This window comes from Agelaius phoeniceus, chromosome 14, assembly GCF_051311805.1.
Source record: "Agelaius phoeniceus isolate bAgePho1 chromosome 14, bAgePho1.hap1, whole genome shotgun sequence".
NCBI lineage: Eukaryota > Metazoa > Chordata > Aves > Passeriformes > Icteridae > Agelaius > Agelaius phoeniceus.
Genome location: NC_135278.1, coordinates 1147101 through 1163511, shown reverse-complemented (window position 1 = coordinate 1163511; position 16411 = coordinate 1147101). Strand labels below are relative to the sequence as shown.

General features: G+C 34.1%; 1 protein-coding gene across 12 annotated transcripts in view; it reads right to left on the bottom strand.

Annotated features, from left to right (window-relative positions):
- RPGRIP1L (RPGRIP1 like) overlaps window positions 1–16411 on the bottom strand; it is a 53279-nt gene that overhangs the window by 24894 nt on the left and 11974 nt on the right. For 8 of the 12 annotated variants that reach the window (XM_077185869.1, XM_077185870.1, XM_077185868.1 and 5 more), the window contains 10 exons: window positions 15551–15697; window positions 14379–14452; window positions 9828–9967; window positions 7494–7600; window positions 7223–7273; window positions 5968–6147; window positions 5192–5309; window positions 3611–4063; window positions 2413–2564; window positions 840–923 (listed from right to left, as the gene is read on the bottom strand). In XM_077185869.1, coding sequence (XP_077041984.1) covers window positions 840–923; window positions 2413–2564; window positions 3611–4063; window positions 5192–5309; window positions 5968–6147; window positions 7223–7273; window positions 7494–7600; window positions 9828–9967; window positions 14379–14452; window positions 15551–15697 — 1506 coding nt within the window. Of the gene's footprint in view, window positions 1–839; window positions 924–2412; window positions 2565–3610; window positions 4064–5191; window positions 5310–5967; window positions 6148–7222; window positions 7274–7493; window positions 7601–9827; window positions 9968–14378; window positions 14453–15550; window positions 15698–16411 lie in introns of those variants that run through there. The other 4 variants (XR_013184221.1, XR_013184222.1, XM_077185872.1 and 1 more) reach the window with 3 other exon arrangements.

The following is a 16411-nucleotide window of genomic DNA, read 5'->3' as shown; positions in this document are numbered from 1 at the left end:
AACAGAATCTGCTAATCAAAAATTGATATCAACATTTCAAAGAATAAATCCAATTAAGAAATTTATGAAAGGAAAAAAACCCACTAGTTTTTAATTAATGCAATATTATTAATATTATAATCATATGTAATAGATAAATATAACCTTTTATAATTGCCTGTTGAAGAATATACCTTTACTTACTGGATTTACTTAAAAGACTAAACACAACCTATTTTTAGTACTTCGAATGCAAATTATTTCAGAAGAAAATTTACAAAATGCAGCAAATACATCTGAGTTAGTTCCACGTAAACTCTCTTAGACTATGGAAGGATGTACAGATGACAGTGTATGCTAAGAAGTATCATTAGTTTCAGAATGTGTGCAATCTCAGCTGATAAACTTAATTTTAGAGATGACTCTGAACTGTGTCAAATTGTGTATCCCATTAGCCCAACAGTCAGGATCTGCTTGGATTAAGCTGGTTTCTATAGAGGCACTTATATGCAGTGCAAGTGGTATACAGTAGAAAGACACTTGAATAATGCAGAGAGTTGAGAAACGTAGTGTAGAGCGAGCTGATTGGTCCTGTTAGAATCTGCCCTAAGCCAGTGGAAATTGAAACTTGTAAACTGTGGAGGATATCACGGAGTTCTGAGGGAGTCACACAAATACCACTGCATTGTGTCCTCCACCTCTATGCAGTACTATGCTATCATTCATTGCCTGGGACAGTGCAGTATTGTTCTGCTAAAATAATCCAGTGTTCTCAATTATTAGTTTTACAAATTGTCCATATGGAGCTACAAGTAGCCTTTCATGCTTCATCGTGCATAACAGAAATACTTAGAACTTACTGCCATCTGTACTGCACTAAGATCCAGAAAAGAGACTCTCTTGTGTGCTTGAGCTGCACGCTGCTTCATTTTGAGTGCTGGAGTCTGTAATAAACAAATATATTGAAGAACATTTATTGCCATCTTATTTTATAGCAAATTATGAGGAACTCTTAATTTTTTTCAAAGCCAAATCTAATGGCACTAAATTTAATTCTAATCAGATACAATTTAACAGAATTCATACACAACATACTTCTCAGATTACATCATGGAACCCATGGAGATTTTATATATAATATAAATTTACATTATGGAATAATATAAAACATTAGTTACTCCAGACATAGAATATTCTAAACAGCTTAGGTTAAAAAAAGCCCACTAAAAACTCTAGTATTTTAATTTTTGCATTTCAACCTGTTTGCTTTTATTTCTTAAATGACTGTTAAAGATGTTTGAAAGTCCCTTTTTTTCCCATGGCCCTAATTTAAATGTGATTGTAAAGTGAATTTTATTTTCAAAATGCTCTTCAATATCCAGCTAAAAAACTAAGTAAAAAACCCATTGTGAAGGAATTTCAATCTCGTAATACTCCAATGTTAAGGACTTCAAAACATTTTGAACAACTGCTTCACCTACTCTATGTATCCGACACCTAGTTGGTTTAAAATTCATGAGTATGATACTATGAGTATGATCTGCCACTTACAGCTCAAGAAAATTAAATAAAATGTCAAATGTTATAGTGACAATTTCAGTAAAAATAAATAACTTTAAGACTTTGCCTCTTCAGACAAGGGATAATTCAACTAGTTCTTGATTTCTTTATATGAAAAACTGCTAACGTGTTTTCCAGTTCAAGAACCTTTAACTTTATTACACTTTTAACATATCAACCCTGGACCTAAGCTATTTGAACTTAAAAAGAAACAACTGAACAGTTTATTTTATCAAAACTATCGCAGAATCACAGAATGGCTTGGACTGGAAGGGAACTTAAAATTTTGTCACAAACTCCCTGCTATGGGCAGTGACACCTTCCACTCTACCAGGTGCTCCAAGCCCCATCCGATCTGGCCTCAGACACTTCCAGGGGTGGGGAAACCCAAGCTTCTCTGGGCAACCTGTCCCAGTTGAAGGAACAGCTGGAGAGGGATAGATTGGACATCAGGAGCAGGTTCTCTGCACAGAGGGTGGTTGGGCACTGAACAAGCTCCCCAGGGAACAGTCATGGTCCCAAGGCTGCCAGAGCTCCGGGAGCATTTGGACAATTAGGATTGTCCCAGTTTGCATTTGGAGCATTTGGGATTGTCGAGGTGTCTGTGCAGGGCCAGGAGGTCAACTCATTCATTCTGATGAGTGCCTTCTAACTCAGCCAATTATATGATTCCATGAAGAATTTCTGCCTTCTAATCTAAATCAACTTCCCTCAAATTTGAAGTCATTCCCCCTTGTCCTGTGCTCTCGTAAAAAGCCTCTCTCCAGCCTTCTTGTAGGCTTCCTCAGATACTGGAAGGCTGCAATTAGGTCACCCTGAAGCTTCTCTTCTCCATGAAGTAATTCTCTCTATCAAGTACAGACCCAAACATACCTTGGATGGTTGTTCATGCTCCCTAAAACTGGTCATTATATATCCCAGATCCTTTGACCTCTGTTTGTAGGGAAAAATAGCTTGGTCCATAGGAACTTGTAACCTGATCCAGTATTCTACGGTACCATAATTTTGAATGTGTCCTGTTTTTCCTAAGGAGTAAATAGGGGATTGCATTAATTTTCTTTTCAACATTGAGGTATGTTACTCAAAAGCTAGGAGAAACCACAAATGCAAGATTTATAGAACAGCCACAAATTAAAGATTGTGCCTATGCATTACACCAGTGCTTGTGATGTGACATCTGTAGTTCATGTTAGAAACAGAAACAATTCCTCAGGCTCCCACTGTATGATCCAAAATCAAAACACAGCCATTTTTCCCTACTTAAATATTTACTACAAGGCCAAATCAAAGTTCAATATTTTTATCTCCTTAAGGCAAATAAAGGTTAGGACACTTTTGTTTGTTAACAGTTAGAAGTGGTATGCAATTTAAATTACTGGCAAAGGTACCATTTTACAATGCCTTATTAAACCAGATTCTCTACAACAGTAGGCAGTTAAGAGGTCAGTGAATATGCTGATCTGACAAAATGTTTCTAGAAGAAAAAGTAAGCTGCAAAGAACATTCAAGACATCTTAGAAGTGTCTTGTCCAGGATACCTTAAATTTATTTCAATATAATGAATATGAATTTGCCTAAAATAATCCATAAAATGTAAATAAACACCCTCCTAGATTATGCTGCTATATATATATATATTATTAAGCATAATCACCATCATTTGTACCTTTTTCACTATTATACGGCAATCTTTGTCTTACCAGTTTAGATTAAACCATTTCTTCCTTTGTTTATGGATAAGGAAAGAGAGGATATACTTATGACATTCAGCCCAGATACAAAGCATTGATGGGCAAAGTGGGGGTGCCTCCTTTTTTGGGTTTTTTCCCTCTTGCCCTGTGGCTCTATGCCATTATGGACAAAATTGCACCCATCCCAGCTTTCCACAAATGTTGGCAGAACCACAAAAACATGCTGCACATCCAACAGAAAATAGCATTATTGTAAACACTTTTTTTTTCCCTTTTGAAACAGTAATGCACAAATTAATTTTTGGTCAAATATGCATTATTTATCACTTGCAATATAGTGACACATAATCAAACAGAATACTTTGTGAGATCTTAACTACCAATTAAATTTGCTGTGTTGTAGATCTTGCCTTCCTTTTCCAAGATTTCATGGAACTTAAGCTGACAAGAAGCAATTGTTTCATAATCTATGCCATACGCACGATGAACCTCCAGTGTGATGCTGTTTTCCTGTATATAGTGAAAGAAGCTATCATCAGACTGCACAAGAAACTGAGAAGTGAAGTCATATGATGGAGTCTTCCCATGAACTACTGGGGTTATCTGAAGTTCAAAGTCATAGAATGCGTAAGTACAAAAGGTTGTAGGTTCCCAGTCACCAAAAGTGTGTATAGCTTCAGAAGAGAAGATCACTTTGCTGATATGAATTTCGAAAAGGTTCTCTCCTCTTTCTAAATGAACAGTTTCAACAAATCCACCCACTGGATCATTCGGCAATACTTCTTGTCTGGACTTAAGTGGTTTTGTATCATACACAATGTCTCTTAGTTGGGCTGCAACAGATAAAATAAAGTTATAATATGATTGTCTTTTTAAAAACTCAAATACAATTAATGACTGAGAAGAAAGGATGAAAGTATAATTCAATTATATTAACAATGTTACTGTCATAAAGGCATTATCAAAAATATTCATACACTGAATGCCCACTGAGCACACTGGCAACAATCAAGAGTATTTCCTCAATGGATCTGCCTCAGTATGCATAGACACAGGCCTCTAACAGTTATTATCAGGTTATAAGGGAGTGAAAAAAGTAAAATTCAGAAGTCTTATGCAATATTCAAAGTAAGTATCGCTGTGCAAATGTAGCAGAGATTTAAGATGCACATTTTTATAGGGTTGATCTAAATTTGCCAGAGAAAGAAATAATACATCTGACTTTTAACATATGTTACATCCTGAGTGGATAGAACTATCAGCAAAGACCTTCACATGTTTCCCAGCTTCAGGTGAATAAGTGGTTAATAAGTGGATAACACAGGTTGGATGGGGCTCTGAGTCCTGACCCTGGAAGGGGTTTGGAATAAGATGGATTCCAGCCCAAGCCATTCTGGAATTGTATGATTCTAAGAAATCAAAATACATGCTTACAGAATTAGGACATAAACCATGATGCAATAGATGCAACTTGGAAACAAAATGTGAAAATTGTTTCAACATCAGAGTTTGTAAAATATCCTACTTGAGGCTTCCTATGCACCTTTTACACAGTGAAGCCACTAAAAAATACCTGAAATGCATCCTGTTTAAATACTATGTCAGTATATTATAACAAGGTTGGGGGATTTTAGTAACACAAAGTGATTCTGTAGTGATAGTACTGTAAAGTAAAAGGTTGACCATAAAAGTATGATTTATTAAAAAAAACAAGTTTGGTAATTTTATTCTTATTCAGCAATAGCTGCAGTATAAAACCACTTTGATGGATTTGGTTTAATTAATAACTGTCATTTAAGTCAATGAAAATTAACTGGAACAGATACCTTTCCATTAAAGAACTGACTTCTCTAGTAGTTTTAGGAGTGGAAAAGTGTTTCACCTGGAGAATAAATTTAAAACAGTAATTTGGAAGAGATAAAATATAAAAAAAATTAGTGAAGAATATAATTTAAAGATACCTTCTAGTTTTCTGATACGTGCAGCTCTAATATTGAGAAGATGGGTATACTGTTCCAATTTTAACTCATAATCTTTCTGTAGACTTTCCATCTTTCTTGTCATGGTTTCTACTTCAGTCTGAAAAACAATTGCATGTAAAAAGAACTTCTGAGGATTGTCTGTACTGATGTTGTAAATGCTTTCGGCTACAAGTTAAAATACAGTTAGATTTGAGGAAAGAACATTTAGAGTATGCAAAAATAGCAGTTTTTTACTTATCAATACAACAAATCAGTTCTAATGTCAGCAAAATCTAAAAACATCAATAGAAAAACAGAGTAGCTTTTATTTAGGGCAATATACCCAACAGTTTCTTTAATGATTTTGTTATTTTAAATGCTAATTAATTGAATGAAAAGTCAAAATATGATCTGCACTACTACAACAGTGGAAGTAGAAAGAAGACAGTGAAAGCAGAGTGGAGGTATGGAAAAGGAAGCTTCTTTGATAAGCACATTTTCTTGTGAAGACCTGGTAGAAGCTCAGAGATAACATTCAGAGAGAAGGAACAGTCTGAGATTCAAGGGCAGGATGAGCTAAAAGACTACAATTTAGTCACTTGGATCTCACATTTTTTAAACAATACCTTAAACAACAACAGATTTTATGTTTGGTTCTGTATGCACAGACTGGCTTTGTTGTTGAATTTGCAAGTTTTAATTATTACAAGTGTCAGAGCTACAAAGGTTAAAATGTTATTATTGGGTTATTTCCCACTGTGAGTAGAGTTTAGTACCTGGTAATTTTTGCTAATTTTCTGCTGCACAAGTAACAAATTCCTTGTCTTTTCAAGTTCTTGCACAGTTTCCGCATGTGTTAACTGCAGCTCCTGCATGGAGTATTCTACCTCTTTATGGATATCATCTTCCACTTTTTCCAAGAACAGAAGGTCCACATTCTTTTGTTGCTTTCGATCCTGGAGCAAATTAGAAAAATTACAAGAAAATATTTTTGCAAGAGATATGCATGTATTTGTGCATGGCTTAATGCAACACTGGCATATACTTTTGGTACACCAGTAAGGCAGTAAGCAGAACTTTATAAACTTTAAGCACATGGTAACACAAAAATAGGAATGAGGTAGACTAGAATGTGTCAGGATTGTTTTCAGCAATGTAATCTCATGATTATCAGGAACCAATTAAAATGTATCAGATATTCAGAAGCAATCACTCCTGTCAATCCAATGAAAATACAAGCAGATATATTTGCCTTTCTCGTAATTAATAATCCTACCTCCATAAATATACAAACCGCAAATTACATAAAAAACATAAATTACCCAAACAGTGGAAGCATTCCAAAATTATTTGTTCACTGATTTCTTCCTCTCACTCCATTTTTAATTTGTGCAAAAGAAAAAAGAATACAGTATTTTCTGAGCATTTTTGTTTTTCTGTTTTAATAATCAAAGACAAGTTCCTAAGATAAGTTCCTGTGGTATTGCTATACCACATACTGGAATTTCCATGCTTATGGTACACTTGCATCAATTACAGAATTCATAAACAAAATTGGTTTTAGTAAACATTATAGGGATCACAAGATGCTGTGATAAGTCATGTAACTAAGAGAAAAGAAGCTTTTTTAAATGGCTGTGAATCTGATTTAATTCTCTTTTGTTGTTATAATGAACTATTTACATAAGTTAAGATTTAATCCTGGCAATCTTTTCATCTTCCCTTCTGATTAACTGTAACTAAAAAATAACAAGACCAGTAGTTAATGCCTCATTTGAGCTAGAGGCATTAACTACTGAAAGATGCTCAAATTATTCAGCCCTTGAAAATTCCAGGTGTGTACAAAGCATACAATGGTCAGCCAAGGGTTTAACAAAAGAAGAAAAAACCCAACAAAACCAACAAACCAACAAAAACACCTTGCACAAATGAGAAAATAAGAGAATGCAAAATATGGAATTCTAGAATGGTTTGGGTTGAAAGGGATCCTAAATATTATCTAGTTCCTACCCCACATTCTTTGTAAGATACCTTTATAAGTAAGAGGGTTTCATTGAATTCTGCCACACCAACATCACTTTCCTGAAATTTAATGGAAAGTTGTTACCAGATGTGAATTGAAGAAATACATTCAGAATAACAAGATACATTCTCACTAGACATTTTGCTTGATAGCATGAATAAATATACACATATTTTTCTATATTCTTTGACTAGAAGAAAGTATAAAGAAGTATCTGCACTATGCATAAAACATAGAGGGTGTTTTTTTCCTCATATTTGAAACAAAAATACAGTTCACCTTGGTTAAAAACTTCACTTGATTTTTCAGATCATCTAGTTGTTGTTTTTGTTCCAGGTAGCGCAACTGCAGGTCTTTGTTGTCTTGCATTAGCTTTTCCTTTTGGTCTTGATATAGAAGAACAAAATATTACACTTAATTAAACATAGTTAAGAAAATTACAAACTTGATTTTTTCATATTCATATATGCATGAAAATTTCATTGCAAAATGCAGAAACTAATGTATTTTGTGTGTGAAAATCTTTGTGTCCTTGTTCTGGTTAGGACAGGGTTAATTTTTGCAAGATGTCAACTTTTACTGACACAATCAATACTTCTCTATTAAGACAATCATAAAAAAACTGTACTTATTAAATAGTCTACTCTGTAGAACAGTACTATAAATAAGAACAACAAATGCAGCAATAATGAGATTTTATTAATGTAAAATAAAAAGTACTTAGACATAACTAAGTAAATACATACACTGTATGAATTTATGAGTGACAACAATCTTTGCTATAGGAATTGTTTAAACTTAGATTTTGTATTAGCTCATCTCAGTCTTTTAAAACCTGCATGAAACATTACTGTTAGTAAGCTTCAATGAACATGAACCAAACAGCTATTGTAATTTATGGCTGAGAATCTGGAAAATACTGGTAAGACAAGAAACACAAGTATAAATGTCTAAGGGAAATGAGGCTGGTGGAAGGGTGATCTACCTTCTGAAAGTACTATATTAAAAAAACCCCAGAAAACATAGTTAGAGTGTTACTCTATTTTCTATCTAAATACATTTCTTTCAAGTATTACAAAGCACATTATGATGTTATGGCCAGAAAAATACTACTAAAACAATCAGATCAAATTACAGGATCATTGTAAAAGGGAAATACAGAAGGAGGACAAAGAAAATGTCAAGATGATGTTGGTCCTCCTGTAGCATTAAGAATTTTCAAGGCTTCACTTATTTTACCATCTTAGACATGGAAAAGCTTAGGAAAAAGACTCATATACCAAACTACAAAGGGTAGACAAGACATTATTTCTACACTACTAGGCAGTAGTTTAAGACAAGCATTAATTTCAATTCTTCAACTTCAAAGAGGAATGTGCAGCAAATCAGATACTCTGAAATATGTGACTGAAGAAAGTTATACTGCCTATGTTTTGTGAAAGACGGAGCTGTAATCAAATCCTATATACAGAGGCCTAGAAGGATATTAGAACATCTACTCCAGCTGCAGCAAGTCAATTCAATAGAAATCAGAAGTGTAGTACTCTGGTGTTTCAGTTTAGGAGTACAACAAGCTACCTGGGGAAGGGATGGTAAACACCTGACAGTTAAACATAATGGCCACAGGAAGGAAAGAAGATGGAATGCCAGTTTTTTTCATAATCATGCTACAAGTAACAAGTGTTAGTATGTCATAACTTCATAATAATGTAGCTTAAGGCATCTTTATTTTAGTATCAATTAAGGCTATTTTTGCAAACACTTACTGTGATCAAATAAAATATTTAAATATTTAATCTGGTATGTGAAGTCAGCAGAGCTACTGAGAATCCTAATGGTACGCATGTGCTGAACTCAACCCATTATCATAAGAATTATTCACAACAAGTTGGCCCACTTCATTCCATGAAATTGTTCACAGAAATACACCTCTTAAAAATTGAAGAATCAACTCTAAACTAAGTATCTTCACTTTCTGTCTGTGCTTGTCTTTTGTAAACTTCATATTGCTACAGTAACCAGTAATGAGATTAAAATAAAGATTGCAAGGTCAGTATTCACTAAGAAGTTGTCCTACAGTATGAAGAAAACACATATGAAATAATCTGTTCATTAGATTAAAAGAAAACTGTTATTTTAAATGTACAATGCTGTAAATAAAAATTAGTATGTACTGAAAATAAAAACAAATCTGAATTAATGAAAGACAAACATTGCCAAGGGCCTATATGGGCTTCACATAGCTTTGTACAGTGAACAGAATAGTGGTTTATAATTTGAGAGAGACTGTCAGAGGGGGTCTCTTTTTCCACAAGAACTTTCAGTGTAGAGAAGAGAAGAAATACTGAATAAAGAGTAGATATGAAAACACAACAGATGAAGGATAAATGCAGCTGAAATTATATGAGCCTCATTCAGATCATATTCTGTATTGGGTAATATTTTGCATTTAATAGATAGTCATAACTTAGGAGTATTTAGCAAATGTATACTTAAAATGCAGCTTTGAAAACACCAGCAACAGAGATTCCACTTTTCTGGGTAGTATATCTCAACTCCAACATGGGCATAATCTCACATTTTGAGAAAATACTAGTTTTCTCAGAAATATACCTCTTTCTAATTTGATCTTGTCAAGGATTTCATTTTTGTCTGCTAGATCATTTTTGATAGCTGCCTCTAGTTTAGCAATTTGCAGTTTCAGTTGCTGTTCCTTTGATTTCCATTGCTGTTCATGAGGCAGACTGAAGACACTGCAATAAAACATATGTTATATGAAAAACTTTTAGAAATCAGCTCCAGCAGAAAATAATCAAGGAGAAAACCTTTTAACAGCACAGAGACCACTGTCATTGTGGCTGAGGAATCATGTAAACATGTTGGCCGGCTGCTCTTGAAACCCAGGTGGCTCTCTCAGGATGCAATTAAAAACCATGAAAGATTTGTGGGATGAGCAAAGGAACTGACCTTAATTTACAGCTCCAAAGTTAAAAAAAGTTGGTAGCACGCAACATTTGTGGGACTAGGAAAGCAACTGAGATGCATATCTCAGAATAATCCACAACAGCAAAATTCAGCAAGTGACAACTACAAAACTAGGGGTTTTTTTGTGTGCAAACCCTCTTAATTAGAGAATTGGAATCATCCACCTGATTTTTTAAATTTGTGAGACATGCAGAACCTCAAGTCAGTTGCCTGGTCAAAGAAATGTTGACCACAAAGTGACAACAGTTTTCTCATACTCTAAAACAGCAATTCTGCTACTGCTTAAGAAGCATATATAAAGTAATCTTCCTCCTACTTGAAGAAATAAAAAAAAAAAAAAAAAAAGTGGGAAAAGAAATTGGAATGACTATTTTGGCTTTAACATTATTTGCTTGTAAACTGCCAATCTATTTGCAAGGACTGCAGGGGTACAGAATCAGAACTGCTGAAACCATAACAAAATGTGTAACTCAGACTGAAATAAAAGAAATTCTATTATATAATTTACAGTACAATTCCTTGCAGGTAAAAAGAAAAAGTAATGTAATGTGCTTTCTTAGCCAGTGAGTACTATGCTCTTCATATTACTGTTGTTCAATTCTTGCATTCTTATTGACTGGAAAAATGTCCATCTTAACAAATCATAAACCAGTTTTATTCATTTACATATTCTGTGAAAAATCATAAACTATGGGGTTTTCTTTAAACAAAGGCATCAGTTCCTCAACTCTTTCCTTTGCAGAAGCTCACCAGTTAACAAATATTATATTTTATATTCATAAATGTATTTAAAAATCTTATGGAATCTATTTTGCACCCCATCTCTCCCAGACATCTATGTAACAAGCCTCAACAACAACAAAAAAAAAAAAAAAAAAAAAAAAAAAAAAAAAAAAAAGAGAGAAGAAAGAAGTATTGCAGAAGGGACAGCCCACAGAGCCTTGTAGACTGTACCTGTAGACTCAAAGATAATGCCTGCTCTGATGGGTGACTACATGCAGTGATTCTGAGTACTTGTAAGTGCAGTTACATCAAAAATATTTGAAGAATGACCTTAAAGGAAAAAAAACTATTACAGCATGAACTGTAGACTCTGAAGTACATGGTGAGGGTTTATATTCCGGATTTGTGCTCTTCTTAAAAACTGTTTTATTTCCCTGTATTTTGTCGTTTCTTCATAGTATACCTAAACTCTTTAATACATTTCTCCAGTCACAGAACATCTTACACGTTGACAGATTGTCTTTTACAGCATGCATGAACTTAAGGAATGCTTCTAAGTCCTGCAGTAAAATAAGATTTATTTTACTCTCCTATAATTTTGAAGATAATATGCAGGGAATATAATGCACTGCACCCACTATCATTCCTTAGTACTGCCTAGGTATAAAAAAGATACAGTGTGTTCTCTAACTGCTCAAAGTCTCATTGGTCCCATAAGGAAACAACAAAGCATATCAAAAAAGGTATCAAATACCCGTAGTTTTCACACTTCTGAAAGTATTTTCACATTTCAATGACAACTCTATGTGCATTTGCTTGCTTTAGGTACAATAATTTCACATAAAGATTCAGTTTTTTGGAAGACTATACTGTCAGAGAAACCATTAAGAGTTACTATGATGGCAGTTCAAGATCTCAGTATTTAAATGAAGAAGATTTCAGAAGACAGGTTTCCTCCAAGCCTATGTAATGCTAATGATTATATTTAATGTTTGATGTTTAATGATTATGCTTAATGTAACGTTTTTGTTTGAATTGAGTCCACTTGTGTTGTTTTTTCATTTGAATTTAAGATTCATGTGGAAAATCTGTAACATCTATGGTATTTCATCAGAGTTAAAGCCATGTGAATAAACTATAATGGTCAACCACACTGGGCACCGTTTCTTTTGAAATAATTTAGGCATTGTCAGGTTTGCATTACAAGGTCATATGAAAACCACTCTTCCAAACCCTTTATCAAAATGTATTGTTTTCTTGGGCAAAGAGTAAATAATAAGAGTCAACTGACAAATTCATACTTGTTCTTTGCAAACTTTTCAGGTGCAGTTCTGCAGTCTTGTCTTTGGCAAAATTGCTATCAACTTCCCAAAAATAACATCAGTAAAGGATGGATTTGTGCCTCTTTTCCTCTATTAAAAAGATTTATTAATGATCTAGCACCTGTGGGCACTTCCTACTCATCACTAGCAAAAAGTAAGCTGCAGTAGAGTTCCATTGTGAAAATAAGAAACTGGAAAAGCTAGCCATTAAACAGTGGTTATAATGAAATTATCCATTTCCCTAATTTCTTGTCACTCAAGGTGCTGGTTTTGGCTGAGGCACAGGTACTTTTTGTTCCTAGTGGTTGGTATGGGGCTGTGTTTTGGATTTGTGCTGAACACAGTGATGATAAATACAGAGATGCTTTTGTTACTGCTGAGCAGGGCTTGGAGATAACCAAGGCCTTTTCTGGTTTTTAAACTGCTGTCCTGGGGAAAGGGCTGGGGGAGTGTGGGAAACTGGGAGGCGACACAGCTGGGAGAGCAGATCAAAGGAATATTTTCTAGTAGATAAAGTGAGAAGAAGGAGGAAAAGGGAGGACATTTGGTGTGATGGTCTTTGCCCTCCCAAGTCACTGTAATGTGATGGGGCCCTGAAGGTGTGGAACAACTGCCTGCCCCTGGGAAGCCAGCAATGAATTCCTTGTTTTGCTTTCCTTGTGTGCACAGCTTCTGCTTTCCCTATTAAACTGTCTTTATCTCACTGCACAGTTTTTCTAGCTTTTACTTTTTAAATTCTCTCTCCAGTCAACTGATGGGGAAGTGAGCAAGGGCTGTGAGGGGGTTGGTGGCTGGCTGGAGTAAAACCACAATACGGAATGATGAAACATGAATCAATGTTTAAATGGGACTATATGAAAAGACAGATCATTTTAGATAAAAGAACAGTTGTATTTTAGGTTACTATGTGGTAACAGAAGCATATTTAAATTTATTTAAACATCTTAAATTCTCTATTACTTAAGTAGAACAGGAATATCATAAGTTGATTTCTTTTCTGCATAATGATAAAAGAGAGAAAGAAATCATAATCGGAAATATTTATAACATGATCAAATTTTGGAGAAATCTGCAACAATGAACTTAAGTGACAGACAACTGATCAACTGCCCCTATACAAATCTCTGAGTATTGTGATAATACAACTGTTACATCTCATAAGTAAAAAACTATTTTAAGTTATTTGTACTCACCATTTTTCACTTCTACAATTTTTAATTTCCCTACAAACAGTACAGGAAGTATAAGAAATATTGTAAGAATTCTATAAACAAAAATTGGTATCACTCACATTGTGTTTAGTCATTGGTATTTTTTTGACAGCCATCACACTGACAAGCCAAACACTTTAAGAGGAGAAATAATTTCAGTACACAAAAATATGTTAAGCATTTTACATACTTTCTGAGACAATTATTAACTCTAAGACACCTGTCTTATTATCTAACCCTCTTTAGTGCAATAAAATCACAATTTCACAATAAAGGAAAAGCTCATTTGAAGGTCATTTTTTTCTTTCATATGCTTGTGGCAATTGGCTAGAATTATTTATTTCTGTATCAGTAGAAGTGAAATAATAGCTATTAAAAGAAACAAACCACGCCTCAAAAAAAAAAATAGTGGAAAAGCTAAATATCAGACTTTATATAGGTTCACTGTGAAGTGCTGGAAGAACTTTTATCCCATTGACAAAAAATTCAAACACCTCTTTGTTAAAAAAACCCCAAGAAACAATCCCAAAACCCAAAACAAATCCAAATTAATATATATCTATCTAGAAGTATCCTTCTTTCAAAAATAACTCTAAAAAAAATAATGAGAAAGTCAACTAAAAATTTTTTCATTTATGTTCAAAATAAAGTGACTCCTACTTATTTTTAATTAAGTTTTTAGAAGTTGTGTCCTATTGTTTCAAGAGTATTAGCACAAGTTGGTCCATTTAAACAGGGCTCATGAAACACATGCAGAGTACCATGAACATTTCCATATACAATTACTGATATGATAAACTGGAGCATGAACATATTTACATGTGTGCACAAACACTTAATAGGCACATTCCAGCACTTAGTGTATGAAGTCCTATTCAATAGGACAGGAACCTAATTTTTTATATACAGAATCCATAACTCACCTGTTATGCAGCTTATCACAGTTTTCCTTCAAGAGTTTGTTCTCGTTTTCTAGATCATTTATTCTTTCCTGTAACTAAAATGAAGAAGGAAGTTTTATTTGATGCACAGCACAAAAGCAAATAACAATGAATGTGTGAAGACAGATAGTTAATTATTTGTAGGCATTGTCAAGCTATTATTTGTTCTTTTTATACAAAATCAGCATCACAGAATATTCTGCGTTGGAAGGGATACAAGGATCATCAAGTCCAATTTAAAGTGAATGGCCCGTTTGGGGATGAAAACCACAACCTTGGCAGTATTAGCATCCTGCTCTAACCAAAAGAGCCAATCTCAGGGTATACATGCAAAATAAAATAAAAATCTAAAAGTCTAAGTGTATTACTGACATGATAAACAACACATTCTTGTTTTCAAAACATTCACTAAAGCAAGACATAACTTTAAAGCTATGAGATAGCAAGAAGATACCTTCATGCATTACAATAGTTGAAAGGTTTGGAGGAAGTATCTGAGTTACTTCTTGGTAAACCTGGTTCATGCAAAATACATTTAAAATAGGTAAACCAGGTGGTGAAACTAAATTTACTACAAAATGTAACAATAAAAACAAGTAAGACTGCAGACTCTTACTCCTCATGCATTGAAGAGAATGAGAAATAAACCACTTGATTTTTAGCCCTAAGTGTGGATGACATCCACAGAGAGCCTCTAGACAAAGAAACGGAAGTAACTGATTTGAACTGCTGAATCAGATATAACACTATAGTGTACTGGAATTAAATCAGGTTGAAAGAATACTAAAAAACTATTATCAATAAATTAAGTATCATTTTCTTTCAGTTAACAAACCACTTGTTCAGTATCAGAATTGACATGGAATCCTATACCTTAACCTCAAATATTGTCCAAACACTGGTGCAGTGACTATGTGGCACAGGCATCAAGTGTGGTTGATATTCTACCAAATGCAAAGTAGCAGCCACTGTCTTTTTCTTTTTAATGGGATAAAAGTATATATATCACTAGTATATATATCACCATGTCAGTCTTCTAAATGTGTTTGAAACATCTATTCACATTTTCACAATTAAAAGGTTTCTCATCATTAACTCTTCCCTTATCTGTATGTAGTTCAAGCAGATTCAAGATCTCTTGAACACAATCTCACCTCTTCTGTCCTTCTGTTTGAAATAGTTACCGTCTGCAATTCTTTTTGAAGATGAAAGCACTTTAACCGCTCCTCTTTAAGCTGAACATTCAGTTCATCATCTTTTGCTAATAAAGCATCATGGTTGGTCTTCAAGTTCTTTAGGTTCTGTGAAAAGGAAGGAAGGAATATCAAAATAAACCTTGTAGAATGTTCACACACTGTGTATGTATTTCAACACAGGGCTCTCAAGGCGCTATTGAGTAGATGTTCTCAATGGGATCAGCAGGACACATTCTTGAACTAAATAACTAAAAGTAACTTTCACTTCCCATGGCCAGCAGAAGGTGACCTGGTTGCCCTCAGGAATATCAAAACCTCAGTTTCCTCATGATGAAAATGACAAAGAAATAAATCTGTAAAGCAATTAAAAGATTTTGCAGTGCTTACAGTGATTGTACATGCTAATCAAAAACCACTGCAGCAGCAAGCAGAAATCAATGTCATCCACATCTATGTTAATCATAGAGCTTGCTACAGCTCTCTTAACCCTTATATTTATATATACATATATACACACACACATATAAATCTTTATACTTATAGATACACATATACACACAATTGTAGATATATGATTCTTTTGCAACCCTCATGCATTCAGCTCTATTTCCCAGCTAGAAGAACTTCAATAAGAGACTTCTGATTTCCATCGTATTTTCATTCACTTTGATGGCACATTTAACCAATTTTAAAATTAAATGGAGGATGCCAATAGAGCCACTATTCCAAAATATTAGTTAATATTATACTGCCTACAATCCTGTAATTAGGCCTCATTCATTAAAAATTGGCATGTAAATCACATTCAAATTACGATTT